This window comes from Pyricularia oryzae, chromosome 6, assembly GCF_000002495.2.
Source record: "Pyricularia oryzae 70-15 chromosome 6, whole genome shotgun sequence".
Taxonomy (NCBI): Eukaryota; Fungi; Ascomycota; class Sordariomycetes; order Magnaporthales; family Pyriculariaceae; genus Pyricularia; species Pyricularia oryzae.
The window spans coordinates 35619-49692 of NC_017853.1; the positions used below are offsets into that span (position 1 = coordinate 35619).

Genomic DNA, 14074 nt, shown 5'->3' on the forward strand with positions numbered 1-14074 from the left:
ACCTCTTCCATCCTATACTTTCTTCACCCTTGACTTATCGAAAATGCGCGGTTCGGCTTTCACCCTGGCTTTGCTCTCGTCTCTTTTTAGCGCTACCGCAGCTGCCAACTCTGCTCCTAAATGGCTTTATTTCGCCACGGAAAGCAATCTGGATACAATTAAAAGCCAACAAGGCATTCAACAAGGTGCCATATTTTCGGCGGACTGGGGTACTCTCGACACCAAGTTTCAGGGGAGGCAAAACGGCTTCATATATTATGTTCGCACGGAAGGGATCGAAACACGTTTTGCCATCAAAAGTTCAAGCAAGAAGCAGTGGAAATCGATCGAACCAATCCCTTACGGCAACCTAATCTCATACGATGCGTACTGGTCTCGTGGTCATCAACATGGTCATTATCAAATCCAATAGACCAGGCGGGGAAACAGTTTAACAATAGTGTATCCGAGCTGGCTGTTGTCTTTGGGAATGAGCTTTTCACATAGTAGATCAGATGAAGACGAGGCGAGGGAATCCTTGATAGCAAACCAACTAGCAGATACGAAGTGAGAAGCATGGGGAGTGCAAGGGATCCCTAGTAAATAAAAATTATTTCTCGATTCTTTGTAAATTTCAATGGTCATCAAAACCTTGACCCGGTGCAGGCCGAGTCACCACATCAAATGGTAACCATTGTTACTATCAGCAATATCATTATAGTGCAAATGAGAGAAGGCTGCGGTCAAGTCATTCAAGTGCGCGCATGTCCAAGTAACCGAGCTTTTATTAGTTTGTCAAGAGCTAATTGCGATAGCAGATAGCCCATGGTGCTCTCAGCTACCAAGAATTATGTTCCAAGATCCCAGTTTTCATCCCTCGACGCCCACTCCTGATGAGCTGTTTCGAGAATCCCTGGTGAGAACATTTTATATCTTCAATGAGATAAGTCCTCTCTTTTAAGCGTCGGCCAGGTTGCTCAGCTTGGCACCGGCACCAGCAGTACCGCAGGCGCCCTCCTTGCCCTCCACCGTGCACTTCTCAACTTTGTTGGTCACCTTGTCCTTGACAGTAGCATCGAATCCCGTGGCGGTGACCTTCTTGATGCAGACGGTCTGGGGGTTCTGGCCCGTGGGGGTGACTGAGGAGGAGCATGTTTGTCAGCATTTATATTTCTCAATCGAATTCCAGCAGGATTGCAGGGAAGAATATTGCTTACCAGTTCCGCAAGCGTCAGGCTTGGCCTTGACGTCGTCGACACCAGTGCCGGTGATCTCAATGGTGGGGTTGCCAGCGAGGACCTATCAAGTGTTCAAAGTTAGCCAAACCGTCCCGAAAGAATCACTGATCGTACGATGAGAGCGGGCATCTGATTCCTACCTTTGCGGGCTTCTCGCGGCGGACCATGCGAAGCTCACCGGCCGAGACGGCGACGGTGGCAAAGGCGATGAGGAAGACGCTGCTGAACTGCATTTTGAATGAAGGTGGTGGTTTGAAAAAAAGATTGAAAGGACCGGCCTAACGAATGAAGTGAAGTGAGCAAAGAAGGAGAGTGTGTTGAAGAACTGAAAGCTGGAGTTGTGGATGGAGAAGAGAAGCGAGAAAAGAGGATGAAGGGGTGTATGTCCACGAGCCTTATATAGTTTGGCCTCGAAGGTCTAGAACCAGAGAAAATACAGTACAACACAAAGAGGATAGCTCAGCGCACCTCGTATACGCTATCATGACAAGGTGTTCCTCGTCAGATTGCGACCCCACAAAACTAGCGCATTAATGGATAGGCCTCATATTACGGGGGGTGGAAACCGAAACCAATACCACCACCAGCCAGTGCGACATCCCCTTTCCAGCTACACAATTTCATTTACAAAACAAGCTCCCAAAAAGAAATATTCAAAGTGACATGTCCAACGCCCCTGTTTGAGCAGATTATCTCAGTTGGCTCAGTCGTCTCAGATGCCGATAAACATGCGCGTTCGGGGGCGACGGGGCTATGCAAGCGAGGTGGTCCAACTAGGGATTAGCCAGAAAAAATGGATATGAATAACCTATACAGGCATCTTCTTTCAATCGACGGCAGACATGTAGATCATTTGCAGATAATTCACCTGCCATCCATTTGGATGCCAAGTTTGATTCACAAACGAGATCGGTCTGATCTCTTGGCGCCTAGTCATCCCCATCCGAACCGTAAAGACCCGAAGGCGACTCATCTCCACACATCGGAGGAAAGGGGTTACGCACGCATACGCAGAGGCCGTGACTCGGGATGGAACGGCCCCCAGCAAGTGTCATCCCTGGTTGTTGAGCACCACGACGCTGGTAAATGTTCTAAATTAGGCGGGGCGTGACAAGCTTGGCAAGGGTCCCGAAGCTTGACAAAGCTTGTTTGCAATAAGGATAGCAAGATCTCCCCGCCACGTCTAGCGAGGGTATTTGTTTTGGGTAGTGTCTGAAACGGACAGAGGATTGGTTTTGGAGTTGAGGGGGAGTCGATTCTGGCGATGCGAACATGCTCCCTGGGTATTTTTGGAACTGGAGCTTGACCTATACTCGAGAACTCATCCCGAAGAGTGGCTGACTTGTTTTGCTCGCGACAGGCTCGCTCACCAGTCAAGATGTCAAATTTGTGCTAACCCAAAATAAATCCATACCAAAGCAACACAACCATAATAGTTTCAAGTGGCCGAAGCAACCGCTCGCCCCTCTTAAACTCTCCGACTGCCTCCACCTCAGCAGGGTCTAGACTTGACGGCCACGTTGCTTTGGGTTTGGGCCACGTAATGAATCAGAAAGGGCTCCTAATTAAGCATGACCTTCTTTTTGCCCCACGCAGATGCTACCTTCACTGTAAAGACTTGTTGCCTTTGTGCCTCACCTAACCGTACACATGGACCGATTAGTATACGATGCCATCAGAGCCAGCGCATCTAGAAACCGTCATCGCCAACCGTACCTTGCGTTTGGGCTTGTTGGTGGAGATGGGCCCTTTGGCCGCGTCTCCTCTGGTCACTCTTCTTTGGGGGCTTGTCCTTAAGCAGCAATCTGTCAGCTGTGGCAATCGCAGTGATAAGGTGGCACGCCTGGAGCTTTTTCAGTATGCAGTCATTGCAGTCACTGTTGGACTGGGCAACATGCCAGTCTGTCGCCTGTTCTATAGTGCATCCCTTCCGGTGTTACTCGGATGTGAGAAGTACCGTTTCAGCTCGGGCAAGTTACCACTGCCGAAAAAATAAATCCGAAAGTGCCATGAGACTTGTGGCATCCCTAAGTTTATTCGAGCGATGAGGCAACAGCAGAACGTCAACCTCCAAACAATGTGTTTTCCTATATCGCTTTGAACCCAACTTTCAAACCAAATGAGGCCCGATATTCCGTTGTCTATCATTTACATTTGGAAATTACTCAGAAACATGCCTCTTCTATTTTTGCTTGAGAATTATGCCTGTTTCTGCTGCCGCAGTCCCATACGAAGCCCTCCAGCCAAGTACAACTGGCGCCGTTGCACACCAGCTCCACAAGGACAGGATGGGAGAGCCACCGCTCTATAGCCATGAACCCTGGCGCTCGAAAGATCCTCCAAAATACGCATGCCAACGGCATTTTCATTGCTGCGGTCATCCACAACTGACGCACCACTGACCAGCATCGTTCGCCCGTCTGCGGGCATCACGCGACCAGACGAGTACACAAGGAAGGAATAACTTTGAACCCTCCAGATATTCCCTTGTACTAACCAACGGCGGATTCTTCGTCTGCACAAGCTCGTACAAACTCACACAAGTTCCACGATGTGCTGCCACATGACAGCGACCATGGCTGCCGGGCCTGCCGCTCGGCCTGGAGAGGTTCGATCAGTACAACGTTGGGTCAACCTCGGTGACGACGAATGTGATTTCGCTCCCGACGATACACTCAGGCAAATGCGTAAGCGACGTTGATGAGTGAAGTCGGCACCAGCTTGCTCAACTCGGGGCCAAACTTCACGGTCATGCTGCTCGAGGAGCCCAAGTACACATACGGCCGGCCCGTACAACCAAGTCCCGGGCGGCCTGGCGACGTCGTTTGACCGCGACGAGCTGCTGGCCGTGGTACAGCTGGGCACCAGCAACGTTCTTTTTGCTTACACGTGCGTGCGCAAGAACGGCATGAGGATTGACGAGCTGCGTGCTCTCATCAATCTGTTCCTGCAAACTTGATTCGGGAAAAGCGTCTTCGTCGGCTTCCAGCAGAGGGTCGGGGAGCGGCTGATAATCTTAGCTCAGGAGGGTCAGGACGAGATGCAAGTCCCTGGTGTCAAGTACATCATGGCAGGAACTGTTACGCTGGTTTGCACCATAGTTGAGCATGATCTTCTCAACGGAGTGCCGCCCTGAGCCAGAGGCAAGACATCGGCCGCGGGTGATAACGGGGTCGACGATCATCCCAGACCACCGCCCGCCACACCATTGCCCTGAACTGGAGTAAGTGAAGTAGTTGGGCTATGGAGGCACTGTATCTGACTATGTGAAGGCCTTACGGTAAATCCGTCATAACGACTGTCCAGAGACGAACGAGTTGTGCCAGAATGCGTGGAAAACATTAAATTGGCTGCTCCTGGATTTTCACTGACTTGAATACGAAGAAGAACGAAAGTAGAAGTGGGGTGGCTGCCTATCCAGCTGGAATAGGGTACCCTGTGAAAGTTTTGCCTATGTAGGTAGGTACCCTAGGTACATAGGTAGGCATCAAAGAGAGACCGACCAATATGGTAGGATTATCATTAGTATCACGTGCAGTAATAAAATCATGATCAGGATACTCGCCAAAATTCGAGGCCTACGAACTGTTGAATTAGGGGTTGGCAAGGGTTTGTCAGATGGAAGATTCTCCATAAGCTGCCGTGGAAAGCTGTTTGATGACCTCTCAAAACTGGTGTGCTTTCAATTCAGTAAGCGCCACGTGGGTTAGGTCAAAAGAAATAGCAAGGCGCGTGGCGCAACCTCTTTGATGGTTTAGTGATATTTGACATGTGAAGAAAGAGCGAAGAAGAAAAGTTCAATCAACCAAACTCAAAGTAACCCGTATTAAAGTGAGCCCTCCTGCATGCAGAGCAAAGCCACTTATTTCCAGCGCGCAATCTCGATTTGAAGGAAAACGATTGATGGCTGAGAGGTGGCTTTGACATGCTGATTATATAAGCTGCGCGGGTTCTCGGTCTCACGCGCAACCGAGTAAAAGTCCGATCATATGCCGATCATTGCTGGGCCAATCGATTAAGATTTTTTTCTTGGGGGTAAGTTCCCACCTCGAAATAAAACCCCACGCGCATCAGATCAAGACAACAGATCCGCCATATCTGGTCGCGTGTGACTCGCTTGTGACTCTTTGCACCAAACCTCCAGGCCACCTCAAATCAGTATCATGATATCCTAAACAAAAAGTCGGGCCATTCCCGACCTCAAGTTATTCATACCCAGCAAACAAACATACCTCTTTCAAAATGGAGGCGCTCCGTTTGTACCGAACCGGCCTTGCCCAATGTCGGCCGAACGCCTTGCTCCGACACCGGCCCAAACCATGCGCTCGTCTCCATGCGCATGGTCCGCTCCAGCGTCGCGGCGCATCGACGAAGCAGAATAAAAAGGCGGAAAAGCGCACGCCCCCGCCGGAGGAAGTTCAGATCCCGATACCAAATACCGTCCCGCCGGTCCCGGAACCGGCGCCGCGCCAATGGTGGCAGCGGCTGGGGCCCATCACGCGGGCCGCCGGGGCCTACGCAAGAGCGCAGCGCAGGCGCCCGTACGTCACGCAGCTGTGCACCTCGCTCGCCATCTACTTTTGCGCCGACCTGTCCGCACAGAGCATGGATGACGAGTACGACCCGAAGAGGACGGTGCGGTCACTGGTTATCGGGACGGTATCGTCCATACCTAGTTACAAGTGGTAAGCGCTTGCCAGGCAAATGGCGATGGCCTGTTGCCGTCCGCCCATCGTTGTTTTGCCGGATCCTGCCATGCTGACATTGCTTCCGGCCCGTTCTAGGTTCATGTTCCTCTCCCACAACTTCAACTACTCTTCCAAGCTTCTCTCGCTCGCTACCAAGATCGCCATCAACCAAACCTTCTTCACGCCCCTCTTCAACAGTTACTTCTTTGGAATGCAGTCCTTCTTGTCCGGTGGCTCATTGTCGGACATCGTCGACCGCATCCGCCGCGCCGTACCGACCAGCATCGTCAACTCGCTCAAGCTGTGGCCGGCCGTGACGGCATTCAGCTTCACGTTCATCGCACCCGAGTACAGGAGCGCGTTCGCTGGTGTCATCGCCGTGGGCTGGCAGACGTACCTGGCTTATCTGAACCGACAGGCCGAAATGGCGGCCGCCGAGACGGCAGCGGCGATCGAGGCTGCGCTGCCGGGTGCGGCGGCGAGGATGGCTCAAGGGGCTGCGATGGCTACTGCGGCAGAGCAGGAAGGTCGTTGACGGTTGGGACTTTTTCATTTGTTTCTAGATGGCGGACTCGTCTTTATGCTCCAGGATGCGTGCTGTTTGATGCTTTAGGGATGATGGATGGATATACCCAGCGCGAGACGCAATATTCCTTTTTATTTACAGATTTCGCCTCGTCCGTCGAATGGTCGGTTTAGGCATAGAATAGACAGATAGATACACCTTTGTTCTCGCTTTTTCTGTTGATATTTATTCGCAAGCCTGCTTGGCTTCGTCAAAGTTTCACTTGAATCTGACGGGTGTTGCACCCGCCAACTGCACTAGCTTAGCAAGAGGTATAAAATTCCCAAACCATTTCATATTAGAATCAAAACCTGAACTAAAACACAACAGCAATACAACCGCTTTTGGCCCATCAACAGGGAAGGGTTTCCACAGTCTTCGATCCAATTCACACGGACCGAGGTCATTGCGGGGCCTGGGCGGAAAACCCCGGCAGGCCAAGCAAAAGCTCCCGCTTATTTGGAAGCGACCATTGAAGCTTCCTTAATCCACATAAGCCAATTCAATTCAGCCAACCAACTTGGCCAATTGATACCCAATTGCTCTTAATCTTCATTTCTGCCTCCAACTGCTGGCAGAGAGGCTAGGGACCTCTTCCCAGGCGGACAAGATGGCATCTCACTCTCGCATTCTGCGTCTCTCTCGCTCCACGCCATCATTCCACAATGCCGGACGACTTCGCTTCCAGCCCCCACGGCGACACGCCTCGACAGTTCCTCCATCCTCCGAAACGCCTGTGCAATCCTCTGTTCTTAGCCCAGGCGCCCGCGTCTTCCTCTACTCGGCAGCGACAGCAGTGACTGCCTATGCAACATACCTATACGCGACCGACACCCGCGCCAACCTCCTGCACCGGTACATCGTCCCGCCGCTGCTGCGTACCCTTGTCCCTGACGCCGAGGATGCCCACCACTTTGGCACCGCGGCCATGAAGGCCATGTTCAACATGGGACTGCACATCCGCGATCGCACCGTCGCGTCGGACGAGCCGATCCTAGGCGTCACCGTCTTCGGCCGCAGGCTAGCCAACCCCGTCGGCATCAGCGCCGGCCTCGACAAGGATGCCCAGATCCCCGACGCCCTCTTCGCCGTCGGCCCAGCCGTTGTCGAAGTCGGCGGCATCACGCCGCACCCGCAAAAGGGCAACCCGCAGCCCCGCGTATTCCGCGTCCCCACGCTCGAGGGCATGGTCAACCGCTACGGGCTCAACAGCGCAGGCGCCGACGCTGTCGCCCGCACCCTCCGCGCCCGTCTGCGGTCCTTTGCGCGCGAAAACGGCCTGACCGAGGCCGACGTGCTGGAGGGCCGCGCGGGCGTCCCCGTCGGCTCCCTGGCTCCCGGCAGGCTGCTGTGCGTGCAGGTGGCAAAGGCCAAGGAGACGGACGAGGCCGACATCCAGGCGGTGGCCAGGGACTACACGCGATGCGTCGAGCGGCTCGCGCCCTACGCCGACGTGCTCGTCGTCAACGTCAGCAGCCCCAACACCCCCGGTCTGAGGGACTTGCAGCGCTCGGGCCCGCTGGCAAGCATCCTGTCGGCTGTTGTGGGCGAGGCCAAGGCCGCGGCGGCTCGGTGCGGCAGGGCGGCCGACCCGCCTCGGGTCATGGTGAAGGTCTCGCCCGACGAGGACTCGGACGCGCAGGTCGAGGGCGTGGTGGAGGCTGTGTGGGGCAGCGGAGTGGACGGCGTCATCGTCGGCAACACGACCAAGCGCCGCGACGTCATCCCCCCGCGCATAGTGCTGTCCGGCAAGGAGGTTGAGAACCTGCACGAGACGGGCGGCTTCTCCGGCCCGGCCCTGTTCGACCGAACGATGTCGCTAGTGGCCAAGTACCGCAAGGCGCTGGATGGGCACTCGTTTAGCTCCGGAGCCGGCCGTCCTGCCGCGGCGGCGGTCGAGGCGGGTGCTAATATGGAGGAGGTCTCCGCACAGGCTGGTGCCGCGGCCGTCGTTGTTCCGCCGCCGACGAAGAAGGAGCGGGACGAGCAGAAGGTGATCTTTGCCACGGGCGGTATCACGAATGGGGAGCAGGCCCTGGCGGTTTTGAATGCGGGCGCCAGCGTGGCGATGGTGTACACGGGGATGGTGTACGGTGGTGCTGGCACGGTGACGAGGATAAAGGGCGAGATGAAGAAGCAGCTGACGCAGAGCTGAGAGTTTGGGGCGAACGAGGGCAGGTCTGTGTACCGATAAAAAAAGGTCTATCTATTGTAGTTCGTGCATAACAGTGGTGTGGAAAAGCTAGAATAGAAGGGAAAAGTTGCCATCAACCCCCCAGGGGATTCGGTTCTATGCAACTCCACTATGAACACATCTACTCTGGCCATCAATACATCGATACGCCATACACGACGCGTCAAGAAAGAAATTTTTCAAAGGAAAAGGTCCGTCGACAAAGAGAATTTTGATAGCTGAGGCAGATATCCACCTGGTGAAAGAACTACACGCTGTACAAATTATTCTACAAAATGACACTGCTCATCTGAACTAGATCACCTTCTTCACCATTCTATCATAGGACCACTTGCTAAACTCGACGCTCTTGACATCAACCAACCTCGACGCGATGTCAGCGACCCAAAAAAGCACCGGCCACAAGCCAAGATACGCCAGCGCGACCCCCGCACCCCACCCGGCCGTCGTCTCCCTACCCGTCAGCGCCGTGCACCACCTGCCCAGGTGCCAGCCTAGCGAGAAGACGATAGGGCCGTGGACTAGGTACAGCGCATAGGATATCTTGCCCAGGTACTGCGCCGGACGGCTTGTAAATATACGTTGCAGAAATGGGCCCGCACGATCTATGGTGAAGACGAGCAGCACCGCGCCCAGCGACAGCCACCAGTGGTTCTCTTCGTCCGGCCCGTAGTTGGCCGGGATGTGAGACGTCAGCACCATGTAAAAGGGGCTCGTTCGTCCGCCCCGGTTGTTCTCAGGCACCGACAGCAGCCACAGCGATGTGAGCAGCGACGCGGTCCATAGCGCCTTGGGGAAGGCAGGCGAGGCTGCGACCCGCGCGGTCGTCTCTGTCACGGTCCTGGGCAGAGCTGATGCTGCGCGGGCGCCCAGGCGATCCAAGGACCTCCTCCACCGGGCGCAGAAGCCAGTTCGGCGGTCGGATGCGAGGACCGGCTGCGTGACGGACGGGAGCGGCGTGGCGGCCATGGCGCTTCCCGCGTCCTCGAGCTCAAAGTGCAGGTCGCAGATGAACATACCCCCTAGGAACAGGAACGGGGCCCAGTGCGTGTACCACAGGGCGTAGGCAGCGACGGCAGCGGTGAGGAACAGCCTGGGCACGGATCTCAGGCGCGCAAAGGCGGCCAGGCAGAGGAAGACAACCAGGGAGCAATCGAATTCCATAGGCAACGTCCACAGGTTCCAGTCGTATGGGGTGGCGCCCCGGCGCAGGTCCGTGGCGAGCGGGTTGGTAATGGACAGGACCGTGCGGCCCCAGTGGGCGAACTGTTCGCCGAGAGCCTCCTTGTAGGGCGGCGCTCGGACGGGCACGGCGACGTGTGAGTTCCAATTGTCGCCCCCGGTTGCGCCCTGGCCGCCGTAGAGTTGGAACCAACCGCCCAAGGTGCCCAAGAAGAGGATGAAGACGGCGGGGAGGAAGAGGCGCGGGTGGCGGCGGAAGACGGACGAGCTCAGGGCAGAGGCCCATTCATTGAACCTCCCCGCGCGGGCGAGCTTGAGGGGCTTGTATGAGAGTGCATAGCCCGAGATGGCAAAGAAGATTTTGACTTGCGGGGCGCCCGAGATGACCAGCCGGATGATGGGGAGCTGGATGAGGTGCAGCCAATCCGCGCCCGGGGAGGATGCGTAGCCGTCGTGGACTCGCCAGCTGAAGTAGACCAGCGACGAGTGATGCCATACCACAAGGAAGGCTGCCGTGCCGCGGAGGCCATCTGTAAGAGAGGTCCATGGTTAGTTTAGTTTCCTTGTGTCACGAGATGGCAGGAGCATGGACAGTCTCTCACCGAGCCAAGCACTCGGATGCAGCCGCACTGGTGGCTTGTCGCCATCCTCGCGGACCAGGAAGCTTGGAGCCAAGACCCGGAGTTTGCCCAGGACCGCCCATACTTTGGGATGGAATCCCCATGGGGCATTTTGCGAAGCAAAGACCTTCTCGTCGTTGCCAAAGTCGAGAATGCGGCTGTCAGTAAGGCTGTCGGCGATGAGAGTGTCGTCGACCGAGACTCGCTCCTCCTCGCTCGAGCTGCTCTTCTCGGCGTATGCATCGCTGCTGCTCTCGCCGTCGCTGTCCCCTGTCAGAACCGGGAGGGCAAAATACTCGCGTCTCCCTCGCCGGAGTGCGTCGGGCACGAGAGATGCAAACATTGTTGCCCAAGTGGCACACTTTGTGTCCTTTTCACTTTTCTTTCAGGGAAGATGGGCTGCAGGCTTGCAGAAGGAGAATTAAAAAGAAAAAAAAGAAAAAAAAAAGAACGGCGGACACAGCAACGTGCTCCCATCAAGCTGATGAAGGTTGGCAACTGACACAAACGAAGGATGCTGCCAATCAAGTTCAAATAAAAGGAGCCCGAGGGGTCGATGGTTTTCCTGCAGGACGAAAGGAGATTACTTCAAATCCTCAGCTGTGCAATTAAGATTTGTCCAGACGTGAGCGTGGCTCAGCTGCGGGCGCTACGTGCTAAATACAACCAACTTAGGGGCCAGTCTGGAACCCAAACACCCGTCAACTTTCACGTCCAGGCTTGAGATAAAGATCTACCCCCCTTGCCCCCTGCTTTCTCGGGTAGAATAGTCTGTCGCCGGCTCTACGGGCCAACAGCCTCAGCAGGTACAAGGGCAGAACGGTTTTGACTGAGACGACCTTATTTTTTCTTCACCCCTTGTTAGCGCCAGCCTGGTCCTGGACGTTAGTGCGGCGTCAGCTTTCCCCTTGCATAAGCTTGACGAGTCTTGTCCCTGCGGGCTTGGTTGGGAGCAGTGCCACATGGTGAATTCCGGTCCGTTAGGGTGTGGCGTTCCACATGGCGGATGCCGGTCCGTTAGTGTGGCTTGTTTAGGTCATTCGCTGGTGCCGAAGGTTGGAAGGGCGCACAGATATATCTATCTACCTTATGTTCCTGCACATGATGATCTTTGTCACGGGGTGCCATGCCGGTGCAAGTCTTGTAGGAGTGTCGATACTGTTTTCCCCTTTTTGAACCAGGTTGTGGTTCGCATGTAAAAGTCTACAAGCGCTAAGATGGCCCCCAACTTGGGCTGTATGATCACTTTGAGTAGCGGTCTCTACTATCTCCTGTCTCTTGAATATCTCCCGTACTTCTTGATTTTGCTCATTACAGTGATATTTGATTAAAGTCGGTATCTGAAAGCTGAAAATCCTTAACCTAAACCTAATATAAATATCAATCCAATGGTTAGGAAAAGTGGCACCACAAGCTGGCGAAATGGTTTCCCGCGCTCCTCAGCCCCAAGCAAAATGGTCTAGACTGGGGCCGGGATTCCCTCCGCCGTTGCGTCCAGGTACAGGTATTCACTGGCCGGCAACGGTGATGCCAAGATCATTCAAGCAAAGCCAGCAGTCTTGGCGCTTTAATAGCAGCGCGACCACGCGGTGCAAAAGTGGCCTTGTCTAGCGGCGTGTTCACGACTGAGTAGTTTTATGGGTGTTCGGCCGATCGAGGTGGAGGAAAAAGAGAACAAAAGGACCTGCTCAACCACTATGGACGACTTAAAAGTCAGATTCCACTAGACTAGTGAATGCGCTGAGTTTGTTTTGTTGCAAAACTGTCAGAATCTGTCAATAATTTGGTGTGACTGGATAATAAACCGGTATCGTTTCGTTCAGTGGCAGGTCCTTTTGGCCCCGTACTACTTGACAACCCTATTTAGCGACTTTGTTGGGACAACAAACAGTGTTTTCCTGGATGCTGTAGCTCCTATTGATTCATGCTGAAGCTCTATCTCTTTCTGGGTGCAATCATCGTTACAACTGGTACCAGTCGTTAGCTGTACGAGGCACGGAGGGATATTCATCAGCGCATCACGGACATTGTGTGAGCAATAAATACCGAGATCAATACTATAGTGTTATATATTACAACTGGAAGACTATTTAAAACAACATGATACTCGCCAGTGCTTCCCAGCCATTCGCCCCATTCACTTGCCCAGGTCTAGACTTGGATATGGACAAGACATGTCGACGTCTAGCCACCCCGTTTTCTTGACTGATCCCTTCATAGACATGCCCGAGACCTTTCCCTCGGCTCCATACCGGCCTGGGGCGCCGAATCATGCTGAAACACTTTTGTAGAAGCATTCCAACGTGCCGGACCGGGCATAATTCCAGCGGGAGGTGGCAATGGAAAATCCCTTGAGCGCGTTCACCGCATTTGAGTGAGTATCATGCATTCCTCACCGAAAAGCCAGCGGAAATTTCAAGAATCACCTCTCGCGGGGAGTATAAATGCCTGACCCGGTCATACATCTTTCTCAAGTAGGCCATTTCACAAGTCATCGGTGCAGAACAAGCACAAGAAACGAAAGCATCAAGCCATTCTGCTAGCCACAATCTCGTTATTTCATTCTTTTTATCTGCCAAATATCCCGTCAGAAAGGAGAAAACATCAAGAACCCCTTCAAAAAATGCATTTTAAAACGCTGCTCTCATTCGGTTTAGCTGTGGCAGCAACAAGCCTAGCCGCAACCCCACCACCGCACCAACAAGCCAGCATAACCAGCCCGCGCGATACCCACTCCACAGCCGCCCCGGACGCAGCGCAGGTCACTGCGGTGCTTGACCGCCGTGCCACGGCCGACGTGCGCGAGTGCAGATCTTCGGTCGACGCGCTTCGCAAGGCGCTCCCGGTGCCGCCTCCGGAGCTGGTCCGCCTGATACTTGACCAGGTGAATAGCGGCAGCAGCAGCAGCAGCGGTGGAGGCAACGCAGCAATCTGCACCTTGACGCTGCCCGAAGACCCGTGGAGCAAAATATTTGGCAGCTGGTGGGCTGAGAGGACCTCGTACAGGTCCATGTCGTTGACGCGACTCGCCGAGATTGCAGAAAAGTGCAACGGCGGCGGTGCGGTCAGGAACAGGACCATAGCGGCAACGATCAAGACCACCACCACCACCACTACCGAAGAGCCATGCGCAGGTACCACTACGGTTTTGTACAGGGGGGGTGGTGACGGAGCGGGGACGACCAAAACGGAAACATATGTGCTGGCGGCGGCAGCCAGTCAGGAGACGGGACAGGACGCGGGGCAGGGGAATGCCGCGCCCGGGAGAGCGCAGGGGCCGACGGCAGATGGTGTTGTCATTTCTGGATTGGTGTTGGTTGTTGCATTCTGGCTGTGCATGTAGAGGATGGATCAGGAGTGGTTGCGTCCATGTGGATCCGTTCGCCAAGAGATGTTGGGTCACACTCGGATTTTCATCGAGACCCTCAGATTCGAAAGGATGCCGCCCTGTTGCCTTTCAGAGGGCTTGAGGGGAAAGCGTAATGGATTCACCTGGACGCTAGAAAAAAAAAACAACGCGCTAAGAAAAGGCGCTTACCTCAGATTTCTCAATGCGATACAGTAGAGCCCAATCATAGCGAAAATAAGACGTCAAGTTTCGTATAATT

At 54.4% G+C, this 14074-nt stretch overlaps 7 protein-coding genes across 7 annotated transcripts; 4 read left to right on the forward strand and 3 right to left on the reverse strand.

Annotated features, from left to right (window-relative positions):
* Positions 1-43: 43 nt before the first annotated feature.
* Positions 44-412, forward strand: MGG_08818 (uncharacterized protein; the record flags this gene model as incomplete). Its single annotated transcript, XM_003719105.1, has 1 exon — positions 44-412. One exon carries the CDS (start codon positions 44-46, stop codon positions 410-412), a length of 369 nt encoding a protein of 122 aa, XP_003719153.1.
* Positions 413-755: 343 nt separating this feature from the next.
* Positions 756-1637, reverse strand: MGG_08817 (uncharacterized protein). The gene is made up of 3 exons (XM_003719106.1): positions 1358-1637; positions 1197-1278; positions 756-1118 (listed from the first exon to the last, which is right to left on the reverse strand). The coding sequence occupies exons 1-3, from the start codon at positions 1448-1450 to the stop codon at positions 937-939; spliced, it is 357 nt and encodes a 118-aa protein (XP_003719154.1). The 5' UTR covers positions 1451-1637; the 3' UTR covers positions 756-936.
* A 1888-nt stretch (positions 1638-3525) lies between these two features.
* On the reverse strand, positions 3526-4510 carry MGG_08816 (uncharacterized protein; the record flags this gene model as incomplete). Its single annotated transcript, XM_003719107.1, has 4 exons — positions 3526-3817; positions 3999-4224; positions 4282-4435; positions 4497-4510. The coding sequence occupies 4 exons, from the start codon at positions 4508-4510 to the stop codon at positions 3753-3755; spliced, it is 459 nt and encodes a 152-aa protein (XP_003719155.1). The 3' UTR covers positions 3526-3752.
* A 698-nt stretch (positions 4511-5208) lies between these two features.
* On the forward strand, positions 5209-6640 carry MGG_08815 (uncharacterized protein). The gene is made up of 2 exons (XM_003719108.1): positions 5209-5902; positions 6002-6640. The coding sequence occupies exons 1-2, from the start codon at positions 5460-5462 to the stop codon at positions 6438-6440; spliced, it is 882 nt and encodes a 293-aa protein (XP_003719156.1). The 5' UTR covers positions 5209-5459; the 3' UTR covers positions 6441-6640.
* A 294-nt stretch (positions 6641-6934) lies between these two features.
* Positions 6935-9360, forward strand: MGG_08814 (dihydroorotate dehydrogenase). Its single transcript, XM_003719109.1, has one exon. The coding sequence runs from the start codon at positions 7081-7083 to the stop codon at positions 8623-8625; it is 1545 nt and encodes a 514-aa protein (XP_003719157.1). The 5' UTR covers positions 6935-7080; the 3' UTR covers positions 8626-9360.
* Positions 8867-11778, reverse strand: MGG_08813 (acetyl transferase; the record flags this gene model as incomplete). The annotated part of the gene is made up of 5 exons (XM_003719110.1): positions 8867-10376; positions 10449-10729; positions 11131-11149; positions 11277-11305; positions 11762-11778. 5 exons carry the CDS (start codon positions 11776-11778, stop codon positions 8959-8961), a joined length of 1764 nt encoding a protein of 587 aa, XP_003719158.1. The 3' UTR covers positions 8867-8958.
* Positions 11779-13089: 1311 nt separating this feature from the next.
* MGG_08812 (uncharacterized protein) lies at positions 13090-13809 on the forward strand (the record flags this gene model as incomplete). Its single annotated transcript, XM_003719111.1, has 1 exon — positions 13090-13809. One exon carries the CDS (start codon positions 13090-13092, stop codon positions 13807-13809), a length of 720 nt encoding a protein of 239 aa, XP_003719159.1.
* Positions 13810-14074: the final 265 nt, after the last annotated feature.